Below are 17,652 nucleotides of genomic sequence, written 5' to 3'. Positions count from 1 at the left end.
AAGGAGGCTCTGTGGGGGTGTGGAATCTTTCTTTGATTTCACTGCACCCCTGTTGGCTTTCTCCCTTAACCTGAGGCTCATGGGTGCTGGATGCTCTTGACTCTGCCTTTCCTGGGAGCACCCCTCCAGGTCTCTGCAGGCCCATCCTCGGGGGCGCCTCTCTGCCGCTCTTCCAGGCCAGGCCTGACCCCCATGGGTCCCCATCTTCCCGGCTGCAGCCCCCAGAGGCTCAGCCTACACTGTTACTTCCTTTGAAAACTATAATCGCAGGCCGGGCGCGGTGGCTCAAGCCTGTAATCCCAGCACTTTGGGAGGCCGAGACGGGCGGATCACAAGGTCAGGAGATCGAGACCATCCTGGCTAACATGGTGAAACCCCGTGTCTACTAAAAATACAAAAAAACTAGCCGGGCGAGGTGGCGGGCGCCTGTAGTCCCAGCTACTCGGGAGGCTGAGGCAGGAGAATGGCGTAAACCCGGGAGGCGGAGCTTGCAGTGAGCTGAGATCCGGCCACTGCACTCCAGCCTGGGTGACAGAGCGAGACTCCGTCTCAAAAAAAAAAAAAAAAAAAAAAAAGAAAATTATAATCGCTTTACATAGCATCTGGAAAATAAGGAAAAGAAAAAAAAAAAAAAAGCCCATAAACCCAGCACCCTCATCTACTCAATGGCATGTTTTCTGTCAGTCTATCTTGGTTTGTTTTCTATCAGTCTTTGTTTTTTCTATGCATAATATTTACTCGGTTAAATTTTTGTTTTGACAAACTTTCTGTGAGCCAAGCTTGTGGACGGAGATGAAAAGACGAGCAGCTGCCTTTGAGAAACTTAGACTCTGGGCCAGCCCAGCTGGGCGCCAGCTTTCACTGCTCCACCCACTAGCTGGGTGACCCTGGGCCCGTGAGTTTACCCCTCCGTTCTTTGGTGTTCTCGTATGTAAAATGAGGATAATAATAGTAACCAGTTCATAGAGTGGTTGTGCAGACAAAATGATTAATGTACAGAAAGCTTTCAGGATGGTGCCAGAAAGATGCACCGGAGTGTTTGGTAGGAGGATGACGAAGCTTACAGTCTGGCAGGAGGGGCAGTTGTAACGTGCTGGGGTGTAATAGTACAGATGTGTTTAAAGTGAGGGAGAGCCCAGAGCAAGGAGAGAGAACCTGGCGTCTGGCGATGGTGTATCAAGAACATTGTAGGCCAGGCACGGTGACTCACACCCGTAATCCCAACACTTTGAGAGGCCGAGGCAGGCAGACTGCTTGAACCCAGGCATTCAAGACCAGCGTGAGCAACATGGTGAGACCCTGTCTTTATAAATTTTTTTTTTTTTTTCTGAGACAGAGTCTTCACTCTGTCACCCAGGTTGGAGTGCAGTGTGCTGTCTCAGCTCACTGCAACCTCCACCTCCTGGGCTCAAGCGATTCTCCTGCCTCAGCCTTCCAAGTAGCTGGGATTATAGGTGTCCACCACCATGCCCAGCTAATTTTTTTGCATTTTTAGTAGAGACGGAGTTTCACCATGTTGGTCAGGCTGGTCTCAAATTCCTGACCTCAAGTGATCCGCCCGCCTCAGCCTCCCACAGTGCTGGGATTACAGGCATGAGCCACCATGCCTAGCCTCTATAAAATTTTTTTTGAAGAAATTACCTAGGCATGGTGGTTGGTACACACCTGTAGTCCTAGCTACTCAGGAGGCTGAGGTGGAAGGAGGTAGAGGCTGCAGTGAGCCATGATTGAGCCACTGTACTCCAGCCTGGGCAACAGAGCCAGACACTGTTTCAGAACAACAACAACAAAAACATTTTTTTTTTTTTTTGAGATGAAGTCTTGCTCTGTCGCCCAGGCTGGAGTGCAGTGGCCGGATCTCAGCTCACTGCAAGCTCCGCCTCCCAGGTTTACGCCATTCTCCTGCCTCAGCCTCCCAAGTAGCTGGGACTACAGGCGCCCACCACCACGCCCGGCTAGTTTTTTGTATTTTTTTAGTAGAGACGGGGTTTCACCGTGTTAGCCAGGATGGTCTTGATCTCCTGACCTCGTGATCCACCCGTCTCGGCCTCCCAAAGTGCTGGGATTACAGGCTTGAGCCACCGCGCCCAGCCAACAAAAACATTTTTAAGAAGGAGGTGAGAACCATGAGAACCAAGCTTGGATTTGAAGAAGGATCAGGGCTTTCTCAGACAGAAAAGGAGAGGAAGAACATTCCAGATAGACATCATTGAGAGATGTCACTGAGCCTTGTGACAGGACACTGCGAACTTTTCTTGAGTTGTTATAATATAATCTTTTATTATTTTATTTTATTTTATTTTATTTTGAGACGGACTTTCGCTCTTGTTGCCCAGGCTGGAGTGCAATGGTACGATCTCGGCTCACCGCACCCTCCGCCTCCCAGGTTCAAGTGATTCTCCTGCCTCAGCCTCCTGAGTAGCTGGGATTACAGGCATGCACCACCATGCCTGGCTAATTTTTTGTATTTTTAGTAGAGACAAGGTTTCTCCATGTTGGTCAGGCTGGTCTCAAACCCCTGACCTCAGATGATCCTCCTGAGTCGGCCTCCCAAAGTGCTGGGATTACAGGCGTGAGCCGCCGTGCCTGGCAGTATAATTATTCTTACTGATCTTTTTTCCTTTTCGTGTGCCTCTTAGTGGACCCCTTGCTTTTGTCTTCCTTCTGTCCCCAGGGTTGATCCTGTGCTCAGCACATAGGCCAGGGAAGAATGTGGCTGTGACCCAGTGTTCACTCAGATGTCCTCTCTCCCCCAGGGCACCCATACTGTGTCCTTAGTGTCTTTTGTCTGGTAACATCTTGGCAGAGAGGCAGAGGGCGGCGTCCGTCTGATTGGCACCTGGCTTTGGTGACAGTACCTTAGGAAGGCAGTGTATTTTCTGGGAACCTAGGAAATAACAAGGTATCTAATTTCATCAACACTGGGGTCAATTTCCGTGGCAGAAACTATGACTCTGAATATACAACATAAAGTTACCACCCAGACACTGCTGCTCCTGAGTCTTCAATGGCATCTTCTGCAGGGCTCCCTGACCTGCTGCCGCAGAAGGCGCAGTGCGTTCATTTCCAAGGAGCTTGCTTTTGTGTGCTGCCTCTCGGAGTTCTTTGAGAAACCTGTGGTAGCAGGAAACAAAGGATTTAGACCGATGCCGATGATCCCCTTGCTCCGATAGAGTGTGACATGATGCTGGTCACCTTTTGGTGTCTGGGAGGGGGGACACTGATTTTGCTTGCGGAAGTGAAATGATCCATGCTGGCCTCTTTTTTTTTTTTTTTTTTTTTTTTTTGAGCCTCACCCTATCTCCCAGGCTGGAGTGCAGTGGCGCAATCTCAGCTCACTGCAACCTCTGCCTCCCAGGTTCAAGCAATTCTCCTGCCTCAGCCTTCCGAGCAGCTGGGACTACAGGCGCCTGCCATCACGTCTGGCTAATTTTTGTATTTTTAGTAGAAGCGGGGTTCACCAGCCAGGCTGGTCTCAAACTCCTGACCTCAAATGATCCGCCTGCCTCAGCCTCCCAAAGTGCCGGGATTACAGGCGTGAGCCACTGTGCCTGGTCCATGTTGGCCTCTTTGAGGGCTGAAAGGTTCTCTCTATAAGTTATATAGTGAGAACCCTCCATTTGTCGAGGGCATTACTGCCTATAATGTATGTTCACATGTGCTGTCTCCTTTGGTCAGTACCACACACTACAGGTGAGGAAACTGAGTCTCTGCTGGGACACTGGGTCAGGAAGCAGGCAGTTAAGGTCACCTGTGCACAGTGGCAGCACAAGGGGACAGCCTTCTAGGTCCCCAGCCTGGCCTGAGGGTTCTATCACTTTTACCTCCCATTCAGTGTTGTTTCTTTTTCGTTCCCCTCCTTTTCAGGTCCCTCTAGGCCCAGGATCTGGGGACAAGGCTGGTGGGGAGCGATCTGGGTGTCTGTGCAGGAAACCGCGACACTGGGTGAGGTTGGCATGGGAGACCGCACCTGGCTGACCAGAGACCTCATTTTCTTCCAGACTGAGGGGGAAGGCGGTGGGGCCTCCCCACCTGCTCCGCAGAAGATGCAGTTCTTCGGCCGCCTGGTCAATACCCTCAGTGGCGTCACCAACTTGTTCTCTAACCCATTCCGGGTGAAGGAGGTGGCTGTGGCCGACTACACCTCGAGTGACCGAGTTCGGGAGGAAGGGCAGCTGATTCTGTTCCAGAACACTCCTAACCACACCTGGGACTGCGTCCTGGTCAACCCCAGGAGCCCACAGAGTGGATTCCGGTGGGTGATGCTCAGCGGGAACGTACTTCTCTCCTTTGACTCCCCCACATCTCAGATTGGAGGTCTTGTTGGCCAAGAAGCAGCTTCTTTGGGTCTCTATCTGAGGGGTCTGTAGAGGGGTGGGAGAGAGGGGAGACTGTACTCTTAGACCAGAGGGAAGGGCTTCTAAGACTCCACACTTCTGGCCCGTCAGTGTCCAGCAGCATGAGGCTGGGTTGGAAGCCTGGAGGCTCGACCTATATGGACAAAGGGAAGAAGGAAGGACAGGGAGACTGATAGGGGCCACGTCAGATAAGGCCCATGGGGAGAACCTTTAGCCCTGGCTCTTTATTTTTGTTTTTTGTTTTTTGAGATAGTCTTGCTCTGTTGCCCAGGCTGGAGTGTAGTGGTAGGATCTCGGCTCACTGCAACTTCTGCCTCCCAGGTTCAAGCGATTCTCTTGCCTCAGCCTCCTGAGTAGCTGGGATTATAGGCACTCACCACCACGTCCAGCTGATTTTTGTATTTTTAGTGGAGATGGGGTTTCATCACGTTGGCCAGGCTGGTCTCGAACTCCTGACCTCAGGTGATCTGCCCACCGTGGCCTCCCAAAGTGCTGGGATTACAGGTGTGAGCCATCACACCCTGCCTAGCCCTGGCTCTTTAAGGGCATGGCCATTCTCATAGGGGCTGCCCAAGGTTTGCTCAAGAGGGCCGAACAGAGCTGTCGCCTCTTGGGGCATGCTGGGACTCCCCCGGGCCCGAAGGGAAGGCTCGAAAGCCAGGACAGGGCCGAGGGAACCGGGCTGATGGCAGAGCTGGTTGGGAAAAGGGGAGAAGCAGCCAAGATTCCAAATGCAGGCCCCAGTAGCGCTTGGCAGACTGGCATCTAGTTGGGCTCGGATAGATATTCCTGTTTCCGCTCACCCATCCATCTGGCTGTCCTGTCAGCCATCCATTCAGCATGCACCGGACACCTCCAGTGTCTCCAGAGTCCTGGGCTCCAGGCCAGTCCTGGCTGGCCCTGTGAGATGACAAACATGCCCTGTATCTTTAAGGAATGTACAGTCTGGTGGGGGAGGCCCAGTGCAAACAGGCATCATAGCACCCCTTGAGGGGTGCTCTGACAGAGGGAGAGCCTAGGAAACGGTGTGGATCACAAGGAGGGGATTGAGAGCTCCTCTGCATCTGGAAGAGTGAGGAGGAGCCTCTGTGGCAGAACAGAATGGATAAGGTCGTTCCAGCCATACAGAGGTGTGGAGGTGTGAGCCTGCAGGCAGTTGGCTCTGGCCGGATCCTGGGTGCATGCAGGGCTTTGTTGAGAGTGAGACTGAAGGAAGCAGCTGGGGACTCATTCTGACTGAAGCGGCATGGCAGGAGGGGTCTCTGAAAGTCTCAGGCTGGGGGCCAGGGGCTGCCACCAGCAGAAGAGCAAGGCAGGTATCAGGGCCCCATCCAATCAGGTGAGAATTCAGAGCCTGACTCCACAAGGAACCTGAGACAGAGGCACCCACAGCAGTTGCTTGGGCTAAATGCAGCTCAGTGGCCAGTCCAGGCACCAGTTTTAACACAGCGGGGCCATTCCAGATTCTGAGTGCAAATGGGGCTGAGTGGACCACCCTCCAGCCAGACTCAATCAGGACTGACCCTGGACGGGGCAGACTTGCACTTGCAACTCCAGAGCCCCACTGCAGGCACAGCTGACCAGCGCGCGGGTCCATTCCTTGGAGAGCTGCACAGCCCCACTTTTGAGATACATGGGCCTGGGGATACCACCAATCTCCACGCACCAAGAATCACCAAGTTCTGTCAGTTGTAAAACTGACAGGATTCCAGATTCGTCTCAGCCAGCTTAAGCCCCAGTGTGGGCAGACCTCCATCCCAGTGGGATTCAGTCCTTTGCCAGCAGCTTCTTAGCTACACCTAAGCTATTTGGTGGTACTTTATAGTTTACAGGATTTTTTGTTTTTTTTTTTTTTGAGATGGAGTCTGGCTCTGTCGCCCAGGCTGGAGTGCAGTGGCGCAATCTCGGCTCACTGCAAGCTCTGCCTCCTGGGTTCATGCCATTCTCCTGCCTCAGCCTCCCGAGGAGCTGGGACTACAGGTGCCCGACACCACGCCCGGCTAATATTTTGTATTTTTAGTAGAGATGGGGTTTCACCGTGTTAGCCAGGATGGTCTGGATCTCCTGACCTTGTGATCCGCCCGCCTCAGACTCCCAAAGTGCTGGGATTACAATTTTACAGGATGTTTTTAAGTATGTTGGGTTAGCACATTCTCTGCTAACCCTTGGAGGTGGGCAAGGAAGGCAGTATCCCATTTTATATGTGAGAAAACAGGCTTGGGATGACAAGTGATTTGTCCTAGATTATACAGGAAGCAGTGAAGAAATAGAATCGATGTCTTCTGTTTCCCAATCAGTTTCTCTGTCTGTGCTGCTGTGTTGTTTCCATGTATGTATGTATATATGAATTTATTTATTTATTTATTTATTTATTTATTTATTTTTATTTTATTTTTTTTTTTTGAGACGGAGTCTCGCTCTGTCGCCCAGGCTGGAGTGCAGTGGCCGGATCTCAGCTCACTGCAAGCTCCGCCTCCCGGGTTTACGCCATTCTCCTGCCTCAGCCTCCCGAGTAGCTGGGACTACAGGCGCCCGCCACCTCGCCCGGCTAGTTTTTTGTATTTTTAGTAGAGACGGGGTTTCACTGTGTTATTAGCCAGGATGGTCTCGATCTCCTGACCTTGTGATCCGCCCGTCTCGGCCTCCCAAAGTGCTGGGATTACAGGCTTGAGCCACCGCGCCCGGCCGCGTATATATGAATTTATTTGAGATGGAGTCTTGCTCTGTTGCCCAGGCTGGAGTGCAGTGGCATGGTCTTGGCTCACTGCAACCGCTGCCTCCTGGGTTCAAGCGATTTTCCTGCCTCAGTCTCCCCAGTAGCTGGGATTAGCCCGCCAGCACCCCTGGCTAATTTTTACATTTTTAGTAGAGATGGGGTTTCACCATGTTGGCCAGGTTGGTCTTGAATTCCTGACCTCAGGTGATCCACCCACCTCGACCTCCCAAAGTGCTGGGATTACGGGCCTGAGCCACTGTGCCCAGCCATTTCCATGTATTTAGACAGACTGAGGAGTATTGGGCGGAATTTCAAGCTAAGCACATTCTCTTCTTTCAGAATTCCTGACATCCCTAACTTGACTCTGGAGGGTTTTTTTTTTTTTTTTTTGAGACAGAGTCTCACTTGTTTGCCCAGGCTGGGGTACAGTGGCACGATCTTGGCTCACTGCAACCTCCGCCTCCTGGGTTCAAACAATTCTCCTGCCTCAGCCTCCCGAGTAGCTGGGACTACAGGTGCATGCCACCACACCTGGCTACTTTTTGTATTTTCAGTAGAGATAGGGTTTCACCATGTTAGCCAGGATGGTCTTGAACTCCTGACCTTGTGATCTGCCCGCCTCGGCCTCCCAAAGTGCTGGGATATAGGCATGAGTCACCGCGCCCGGCCTTGTTTGTCTTATTTCTAAATTTTATTGATTTATTGATTTTCACAGTCATAGCTCTGGAGTCTTTTTTATCTTCTTCTCTCTAACCTGCTCCCACCCGAGCCTTTCCATTTCAGCAGATAGCATCATCCCAGCTGGCTGTGCCAGATCCAGCCATCACATCCACCTTTCCAGCCAGAGGGAGGGTGGAAGGGCAAGGTGCAGAAGGTCAGTCTCCCCCTCCTCAAGGACACTTCATAGAAGTTGCACGCTTGCCTTCCACCTACATCCCATTGGCCAGAACCCGGTCACATGGCCACAGCTAACTGCAAGGGAGACTGGGAAGTGTTGCCTGTGTTGCAGACAGCCACATGCCAGTGGAAAACCAGAGGTTCTTTCCCCCTCGGTCTTGCTGCTGGCTCACTTCTCTAGGCCACAATCGTTGTGCACATGTCTTCTGCTGCTCTGGCTGTGGCCTGTACTCCTCTAATCCTCTTCCAAGCTGCTGTCACAGCGCTCTTTCCAGAGGGCAAATCTGATTGGTCAGTCTCCTGCTTAACTCCTCAAGGGCTTCCTGTTTTCTTTTATTTTGATTTATTTATTTTTTTTTGAGACGGAGTCTCACTCTGTCACCTAGGCTGGAGTGTAGTGGCATGATCTCAGCTCACTGCAAACTCTGCCTCCTGGGTTCATGCCGTTCTCATGCCTCAGCCTCCCGAGTAGCTGGGACCACAGGCGCCCGCCACCATGCCCGGCTAATTTTTTTTGTATTTTTAGTAGAGACGGGGTTTCACCGTGTTAGCCAGGATAGTCTCGATCTCCTGATCTCGTGATCCGCCCACCTCGGCCTCCCAAAGTGCTAGGATTAGAGGCGTGAGTCACCGCGCCCAGCCAGCTTCCTGTTTTCTTTTCTTTTTTTTTTTGAGACGGAGTCTTGCTCTGTCACCCAGGCTGAAGTGCAGTGGCGCGATCTTGGCTCACTACAAGCTCTGCCTCCTGGGTTCACGCCATTCTCCTGCCTCAGCCTCCCGAGTAGCTGGGACTACAGGCGCCTGCTACCATGCCCGGCTAATTTTTTTTGTATTTTTAGTAGAGACGGGGTTTCACCGTGTTAGCCAGGATGGTCTTGATCTCCTGACCTTGTGATCCGCCCGTCTCGGCCTCCCAAAGTGCTGGGATTACAGGCTTGAGCCACCGCGCCCGGCCTGGCTTCCTGTTTTCTTAACACGTCAGGTACTTAATGGCTTAAGAGGGCCCTGTGTGATCAAGTGTCTGCCTCTGTGTTCTCAGCTCATGCCACCTTGTGCTCCTGGCCTTTGCCCAGGCTCTTACTGTGGCCTGGAATACTCCCCTTTCTTTGCCTGCCTCCCTTCTTCTTGCCCTCCCCTGACTTGCAGGCTGGATTAGGAGTTTCTGCTGGGCATCCCATGGCACCCATCCCTGCACTGGGGAGCCTGCCTTCCTGGTAGGCCACAGACCTTGTGAGAGGAGGGACTATGTCTGTTGGGTTCATGACAGTGTGCCCGGCCCCCAGCAGGTGCCTGGCATAGATCAGGTTTGTGGAATAAATGAATGTGATATATTAATTCAGCTTTACAGTATTAATTGAGGGCTGCTGTGTGCCAGGCCCTCTGTGCCACCTGGGTGGAGGGTGGAGGACTGTTGCATTCAGGGCAGTTGAAGGAGCGAGCTGGGAAGTGGGAGGTGGAGGATGGGGACTGGGATGCAGGGGTTGAGGTTACCAAGGGTCCCAGAAGTGGTAATGCCAAGACCTAGGGTGTGACCTGGAGTGAGGGCTGCGACGAGGTGGGGTGGGGTCGAGGCCGTGGAGGAGGGTCAGGGCACTGCCGGAGCCCTGGGGTTCTCCAGGGCTGGGGTTCTCCAGGACTGGGGTTCTCCAGGGCCAGGGGTGGTCATTGCAGTGTTCTCCCAGCTCCTCTCAGCACCCTGCAGTTTGTGGAGAGCAGGCCTGGCGCACTGGACTTCCTCTGGCTGGGGGCTGAGGTTCTGCCTTCTAAACGATCATCCTCCTATGTTGCCCTGGAGGCCTTTGGACTGTCCTGAGTACTTGACGCATGTTAGAGTGAGCGTGGGCCGCTGGCCTTCCGCTCCAGGTGGAGGAATTTCTGTTGTTCTTTTGCTGCTGCTCTTGCAGTGAGCTGCCAGGCTGAGCTTCTGGATGAACCTGGGGGATGGAATTAGGAGCTTCCGAATTCTTGGGTTGTATAACCTAAGGCCAGAGTCCCACAGCACTGCTGCTGGGTGGAGAGACTGGACCCTGCTGCTACAGACGGTGACAGTAGCATCTGCAGTTTCCCAGCGGGTCCTGCACTCCTGGGCTTGGCACTAGTCTAAGCAGTAACTCATGTTACCCTCACGACAGTCCCATGAGGTGGGGTCTTTACTGACCTCCTATTACAGATGAGGAAACAGAGGCTCACAGAATTTAAGGAACTTGCTTAAGGTTCCATAGCTGGTCAGTGTAGTGATTATTCAGACCCTGTCACCTGTCTCCAAAACCCACTCGTTTATCTTTCTTACGTCAGGGCCGCTTTGTAGTGTGACGAGCTGAGTGGAGCTCCACCGCTCTGGGCTGATCCTGGCCCTTCCTGCCTGACCTATGGTGCGGGGGCCCTAGCTCTCCCCGTGTGAGCCCCCAAGGGTCACTTGTAATATGCCTGTGTACATTATGATAGCATAGATACTTCTGTTCCTGGTACAAATTAATCATTTACGGCTGGCATTGACTTGTAACAGATGACATTTGATGAAATTGGCTAGCCTCTCACTGGTATCTCAGCAGAAACAGGGCTGTACCTCCCAGGCATCCTGGGAAGGATGACAGAAGCGTGTGATCTGTGCTTCCCTACCAGGAGCTGGCTTTTGAGGCTCTCTGGACTGGGACTTCGCCATAAAACTGCTTATCAGGAACCTCAGATGAGTGGAGTGCCCTGTGTCTCGGCCACGTACTCTGGGGCCAGCTCCTCCATCCATTCAGTCTGCCCACATCCCATCCTCACCAAGCAGAGTGGAAAGCGGCAGGTCTCTGCCAGAAAAGGAGGCTCTGTCCCCATCCTTCAGTGAGATAATGTTAGAGTGGGACCTTGTGTTCCCTACACAGCCTTGTCCCCGACACAGCTTCTTTGCCCTTGCTTCTCCTTCTGCTACAAATGCTCCTCCCCGACTCCTTGGCTGGACACACAGCTCCCTGTTCTGTGGGTCTGTCCCGTTCCCACTCAGAGCCTCAGCACCGCCCATGTGGCCAAGACACAGCCCCTCTTGCCTGAGGTTGCCGTGGGTATGTTTCCACATCTCTTTCCCCTCCAGACTGCAGGGCTCCTGAGGGACAGAGCCTGGGGCCAAGTCTCCTCTGCGTTCCTGATGCCCGGTGTTGTGCCGGGCTCTCTGTGGGTGCATGGTAAATATCTGCCGAGTGGCTAGATGTATCCGTGGTTGCTGCAGGCCAAGTGTGTTGACCAGAGGGAGTGGGACAGGCTCCCCTAGGGTGGCTGGGGTAGCGATGGACCTTAAGGGGTCCAGAAGACTCCACCAGCTGGAGGGAAAGGCCCTGCAGAGACAAGGCACCAGGAAAGGCCCAGAGGACAGAGGAGCGGCCCTGTGGGGAGCCTGTGGGCAGGAAGGGCCTGTGCTGGGCTTTGAAACTGGGGACTCAGGTACCGCTCTAGTGTGAGGGTCCTTGGCATTTTTTTGGTCCAGGACCCCCTGAGGCCCCCGGGAAATGAGAACAGGCTCACACAGCCACTTTCAAGAGGTTCGCAGACCCCTCCCACCCAAGCAGAGGCAGAGCAGAGGCTTCTCAGAGTGGAGGCCAGGTGGCTTCAGTCTGGGGTTCTGGAAGGGAGGGAAGAGACACACCCCCCTGCGTCCTCCAGAGCCTCAGCCTTCTTCCTGAATCCCCCCTTTACCTCCTCACTGTAACCCACACCTGGCTCTCCTCGAAGGACCCCACTTTCTTCCTGAATCCCCCCTTTACCTCCTCACTGTAACCCACACCTGGCTCTCCTCGAAGGACCCCGCCTTCTTCCTGAATCCCCCCTTTACCTCCTCACTGTGACCCACACCTGGCTCTCCTCGAAGGACCCCGCCTTCTTCCTGAATCCCCCCTTTACCTCCTCACTGTGACCCACACCTGGCTCTCCTCGAAGGACCCCGCTTCCCCCACAGCCCCCTGAGAGTTTTCTCTCCCCGTCCCTCTCCCAGTGGGCCTGGAGGTGGGGTAGGGTCCTCCTTGCTCCCAGCCTTGAATCTTCTGTCACCTGCAATACTGCTTACTGTCACCCCTGGTGATAAGAATCTACGAGCCTGGAGTGCTCCCCAACATCTTCAAAGATGTGAGCCCCCGACTCAGCGTTGCCTCTGGTTCCTGACCCCTCCACGTTCGCATGACCATGCGCTGGCCTTTATCATTACCAGTGACAGCAGCTCTCCCATAAATACAACTTTCAACCACCCCACTTTCCAGTCTCTGCATTCCGTCTTTCCAGCTCGTTCCCTCTAGTTCTCCACGCGCACAGTGCTTCTCCCCATTGACAGTGAATTGCTCTTGGCTGCTTTTCCCAGCCCCATCCCGTTCATGTGCCTCGCTTTGTACCCAGCGTGGACTCCATGACCTGTCACTGTCACTCCTTCGCCTACACTTCCTGCCTCCTTGCTTCTCTCTCTCTTCTTTGTCCTGGCATCATCAACCCCAGAACTGCTTGATTCCAGTTCTCCACCATGGCTTTCTGCTGACTGCTCTCAGTTTCTTTTTTTGTTTTTTTTCCGACATGGAATCTTGCTCTGTTGTCCAGGCTGGAGTGCAGTGGCGTGATCTCTGCAACCTCCGCCTCCTGGGTTCAAGCAATTCTCCCTGTCTCAGCCTCCTGAGTAGCTGGTATTACAGGTGCCCGCCACTATGCTCAGCTAATTTTTGTATTTTTTTGTAGTAGAGGCAGGGTTTCGCCATGTTGGCCAGGCTGTTCTTGAACTCCTGACCTCAGGTGATGTGCCCACCTCGGCCTCCCAAAGTGCTGGGATTACAGGCGTGAGCCACCCTGCCCGGCCCTATTTGCTCTCACTTTGAAATCACAACGTGAGCCACAGTGAGCCTATGATGTGGTTTGACATCTTTCTACATTTCTGTGTTCACCCCTCTCCCAGTCTCCCAGAAGGCATGCCTCCCTCCCTCCCCTCAGCCTGCAGCCCCTTCCCCTCCACGCTTACTCTCAGCCGATAGCCCTGCTGCTGTCTCGCTGAGAAAATAGACTCGCTAAGAAAACAGAAACAGCCAGAGGAGAATTCGCTCCACCCCATGCACACACCTCTGTCCCTGCTTACTCCACATTCCCTGTTGTCAGCACCAATGTGTCTAGCTGAGGCTGGTCCCCCTATTCAAGGCCATCATCCCCTGTCATTTACTTCTTGACACCATTTGAACAATTATTTCCCCTCTTTCCTACATAACACTTTCCCCTTTTCTACTATATATTTTCTGCTATGGATTGAACGTATCCCCCAAAATCATATGTTGAAGCCCCAATTCCTCGTGTGATGGTGTTAGGAGGTAGGGCACTATGGGGTGATTAGGTCATGAGGGTGGAGCCCTCATGAATGGGATTAGTGCCCTTATAAGAAGAGGCATCAAAGAGATGATATGTCTCTGCCATGTGAGGGCACAACAGGAAGGTAGCCGTCTGCAAACCAGGAACAACCCTCACCAGGAACTCAATCAGCCAGCACCTTGATCGTAGGCTTCCTAGCCTCTAGAACTGTGAGAAATAAAGGTTGTTTAAGCCTCTCAGTCTATAGTTTTCTGTTATAATGGCCTGACCTAAGTTATTTTCCATCACTATACAATGGGTTATTTTTTTGTTTGAAAAAAAATTCTTTCTTGACTCTACTTTTTCCTCTAGGCACTGCTTATATTCAAGTGTCTTCATTTCTCTCCACCTATTTTCTCTCTTTAAACTTTGCAAAAATAGCAAAATATGACACATATAGAGAAAATGATATACAGCTCAGTGATTTATCACAAACATCTGTGTAACCACCACTTGAATCAAGAGATAGGACATTACAGCACCCTGGAAGCCCTCCTTTTGTCCCCTCTTCCCAAAGAAGGGTAACCAATATCTTGCCTTTTATGATAAAGGCTTTTTTATTTTTTTTTGAGGCAGAGTCTTGCTCTGTTGCCCAGGTTGGAGTACGGTGGCACAATCTCCGCTCACTGCAAGCTCTACCTCCCGGGTTCACGCCATTCTCCTGCCTCAGCCTCCTGAGTAGCTGGGACTACAGGCGCCGGCCACCACCCCTGGCTAATTTTTTGTATTTTAGTAGAGACGGGGTTTCAACACGTTAGCCAGGATGGTCTCGATCTCCTGACCTCGTGATCTGCCTGCCTCGGCCTCCCAAAGTGCTGGGATTACAGGTATGAGCCACCACGCCCGGCCAAGATAAAGGTTTTTGTATCTGGCATTTTGTTGGTGAGATTGATATGTTTTGTGTGCAGTTGTCATTTTCATTGCAGTAGAATTCCATTGTCTACTGTATCACAGTTTTAGTTACTCATTCTACTACTGATGAAAATTTGGGTTATTTCTAGTTTTTCTGGTACATACATTTCTGGTAGACATATACCTAAGAGTGAACCGGCTGCATTTTTGGCCGTAACTTGTCTTCAACATTAGTAAATAATACCACCCATCTGTTTTCCAAGCAGCAGTGAATGACACTTTCTGTTACTTCATATCTTCTGTTACTTGGTACTGTTAGGTTTTTAAATTTTAGTCATTCTGTCTGGTGTCTAGTAGTATGTTATTGTGGTTTTATTTTGCATTTGCCTGATTGCAAATGAAGTTGAGTACTTTTTGATACATTGAATAACCATTTGGATATCCTCTTCAGTGAAGTATCAGCTGAATTCTCTTGACTATTTAAAAAATAAAGTTGTTTATCTTTTTCTTATAGAGTTTTAGGATTTTTTTTGGTACACGTGTAGTCTAAATATACACCCTTTGTAGGTGATACACGTTCAGCTGTACGCACAGTGTTTTGCCTTTTTATTCTTTTAATGGTATCTATTGATAAACATGAGTTGTTAGTTGTAAAGAAGTCAGATTTGTTCATCTTCTTTACGGTGTGCTTTTTGTGTCTTGTTTAAGGAAGTCCTTCACTATCTTAAAGCTTTGAGAAACATTCCTTTCTCCTATTTTCTGAAAATTGTTGAAGATCTTTCTCTCTTTCTCTCTTCTTTCTCTTTTTTTCTCTCTCTCTCTTTCTTTCTCTCTCTCTTTCTTTCTTTCTTCTTTTTTTCTTTCTTGTCTCCCTTTCTCATCTAGGCCAGACTTCAGTGGCATGATCACGGCTCACTGCAACCTCAACTTCCCAGGCTCAAGTCATCCTCCAGCCTTAGCCTCTCAAGCAGCCGGGACTACAGGCACGCACCTCCATGCCAGGCTAATTTTTTAAATTTTTTGTAGAGACAGAATCTCACCAAGTTACCCAGGCTGGTCTTGAACTCCTGGGCTCAAACAGTCCTCCCACCTCAGCCTCCCAAAGTGCTGGGATTACAGGCATGAGCCACATGTCCAGCCTGTATTCTTTCTTTGTTAAATGTTTGGAAAAATTCATGGGTAAAACCATGTGAGCCTGGAGTTTATTTGTAGGAACCTTTTAAAACATGGATTCAATTTCTTTAACAAATATAGGGCTGGGCGCGGTGACTCAAGCCTGTAATCCCAGCACTTTGGGAGGCTGAGACGGGCGGATCACGAGGTCAGGAGATCGAGACCATCCTGGCTAACACGGTGAAACCCCGTCTCTACTAAAAAATACAAAAAACTAGCCGGGCGAGGTGGCGGGCGCCTGTAGTCCCAGCTACTCGGGAGGCTGAGGCAGGAGAATGGTCTAAACCCGGGAGGCGGAGCTTGCAGTGAGCTGAGATCCGGCCACTGCACCCCAGCCTGGGCGACAGAGCAAGACTCTGTCTCAAAAAAAAAAAAAAAAAAAAAACCAAATATAGGACTATGAGATTTTCTTCTCCTGTCGGTTTAGGTATGTTGTGTTTTCAAGGGATTTTTCCATTTTATCTAAGTTGTCAAATTTATCTGCAGATCTTATTTTCTTTTTAATATATGGAGGATCTGAAGGGTTGGTACTTTGTGTTTTTTCTATTTCTTGTTTGGTTTTGCTAGGGATTTGCCAATTTTAAAAATCTTTCCAAAGAACCAACTTCTGGCTTCGTTTATTTTTTGAATCCCTGAGTAGCTGGGATTACAGGCGCCCGCCACCATGCCCGGCTAATTTTTTGTATTTTTAGTAGAGATGGGGTTTCACCATGTTGCCCAGGCTGGTCTCGAACTCCTGACCTCGTGATCCGCCTGCCTCGGCCTCCCAAAGTGCTGGGATTACAGGTGTGAGCCACCGTGCCCTGCAAGCCTCTTTTTAAATGGCACCAATCCCATTCATGAGGGCAGAACCCTGATGATCGAATCACCTCCTAATGGCCTCATTTCTTAATCCTGTCACACTGAGAATTAAATTTTAACATAAGAATTTTAGGAAGACACAAGCATTCAGACCACAGAACATATATAAAACAGTTGTTCTACCAACTAACAGAATACACATTCTTTTCAAGCACACCTATATAAAAATTATAGACACTGACCTATGCGAGACATAAAGCAAATACAAATTTCAGATACCTGAAAAGATTTAGACTATGTTCTCCAACTACAGTGCAATTAAGCTAGAAATCAATAGCAAAAAATGTAACTATAAGTAAGCCCATATGTTTGAATTTTAAGCAAGATACATGTAAATTATCTATGGTTTAAAAAAGAAAAGAAATCACAGTGAAATTTAGAAAATATCTTGACCCAACTGGGCGTGGTGGCTCATGCCTATAATCCCAGCACTTTGGGAGGCCAAGGCAGGTGAATCACCTGAGGTAAGGAATTCGAGACCAGCCTGGCCAACATGGTGAAACCCTGTCTCTACTAAAAATACCAAAAATTAGCTGGGTGTGGTGGTGGGCGCCTGTAATCCCAGCTACTTGGGAGGCTGAGGCAGGAGAATCGCTTGAACCTGGAGGTAGAGGTTGCAGTGAGCCAAGATTGTGCCACTGCACTCCAGCCTGGGCAACATGAGCAAAACTCCAAAAACAGGAAAGGAAAGGAGAAGAGAGAGGACAGGAGAGGGGAGGGGAGGGGAAGGGAAGAGAAGGGGAAGGAAAAGGGAGGGGAGGGGAAGGGAGAGGGAGGGGAGGGGAAGGGGAGGGGAAGAGGGAGGGGAGGGGAGGGGAGGGGAGGCTGCCTATCAAATTTATGGGATGAACTTCCACTTCTGGTCATGACAGAATATCCTGTATCACACTAGCCTTCCTATTTATGTATTTATTTTTGAGATGGAGTCTTGCTCTATCGCCCAGGCTGGAGTGCAGTGGTGCAATCTCAGCTCACTGCAACCTCTGCCTCCTGGGTTCAAGCGATTCTCCTGTCTCAGCCTTCCAAGTAGCTGGGACTGCAGGCGACCACCACCACACCTAGCTAGTTTTTTATATTTTTAGTGGAGACAGGGTTTCACCATGTTGACCAGGCTGGTCTTGACACCTGACCTCAGGTGATCCACTCGTCCCTGCCTCCCAAGAGACTTTTCATTACAGCTTTGATCTCATTACTTGTTATTGGTTTATTTAGGTTTTGGATTTCTTCACTGTTCACTCTTGGTAGGTTGTGTATGCCTAGGAATTTATCCATTTCTTCTAGGGTTTTCAATTTATTGGCATATAGTTGTTCATGGTAGCCTCTAATAATCCTTTGAATTTCTGTGATATTGGTTGTAATGTCTCTTTTTTTCTGTTTTTTTTATTTGGGTTTTCTCTTTTTGTTAGTCTAGCTAAAAGTTTGTTGATTTTGTTTGTCTTTTCAAAA

The 17,652-nt window shown here is 50.5% G+C and overlaps 1 protein-coding gene across 4 annotated transcripts in view; it reads left to right on the top strand.

Annotated features, from left to right (window-relative positions):
• Positions 1–17,652, top strand: part of LOC105464455 (phospholipase A2 group VI) — a 73,989-nt gene that overhangs the window by 9,687 nt on the left and 46,650 nt on the right. For all 4 annotated transcript variants that reach the window (XM_011712400.2, XM_011712398.2, XM_011712399.3 and 1 more), the window contains exon 2: positions 4,002–4,255. In XM_011712400.2, the coding sequence (XP_011710702.2) occupies positions 4,047–4,255 (209 nt within the window). In that variant the 5' untranslated portion in view covers positions 4,002–4,046. The remainder of the gene's footprint in view (positions 1–4,001; positions 4,256–17,652) is intronic.

Source organism: Macaca nemestrina, chromosome 15, assembly GCF_043159975.1.
Source record: "Macaca nemestrina isolate mMacNem1 chromosome 15, mMacNem.hap1, whole genome shotgun sequence".
Taxonomy (NCBI): domain Eukaryota; kingdom Metazoa; phylum Chordata; class Mammalia; order Primates; family Cercopithecidae; genus Macaca; species Macaca nemestrina.
The sequence above is the reverse complement of the archived record's forward strand: the minus strand, read 5'-3'. Positions and strand labels throughout refer to the sequence as shown.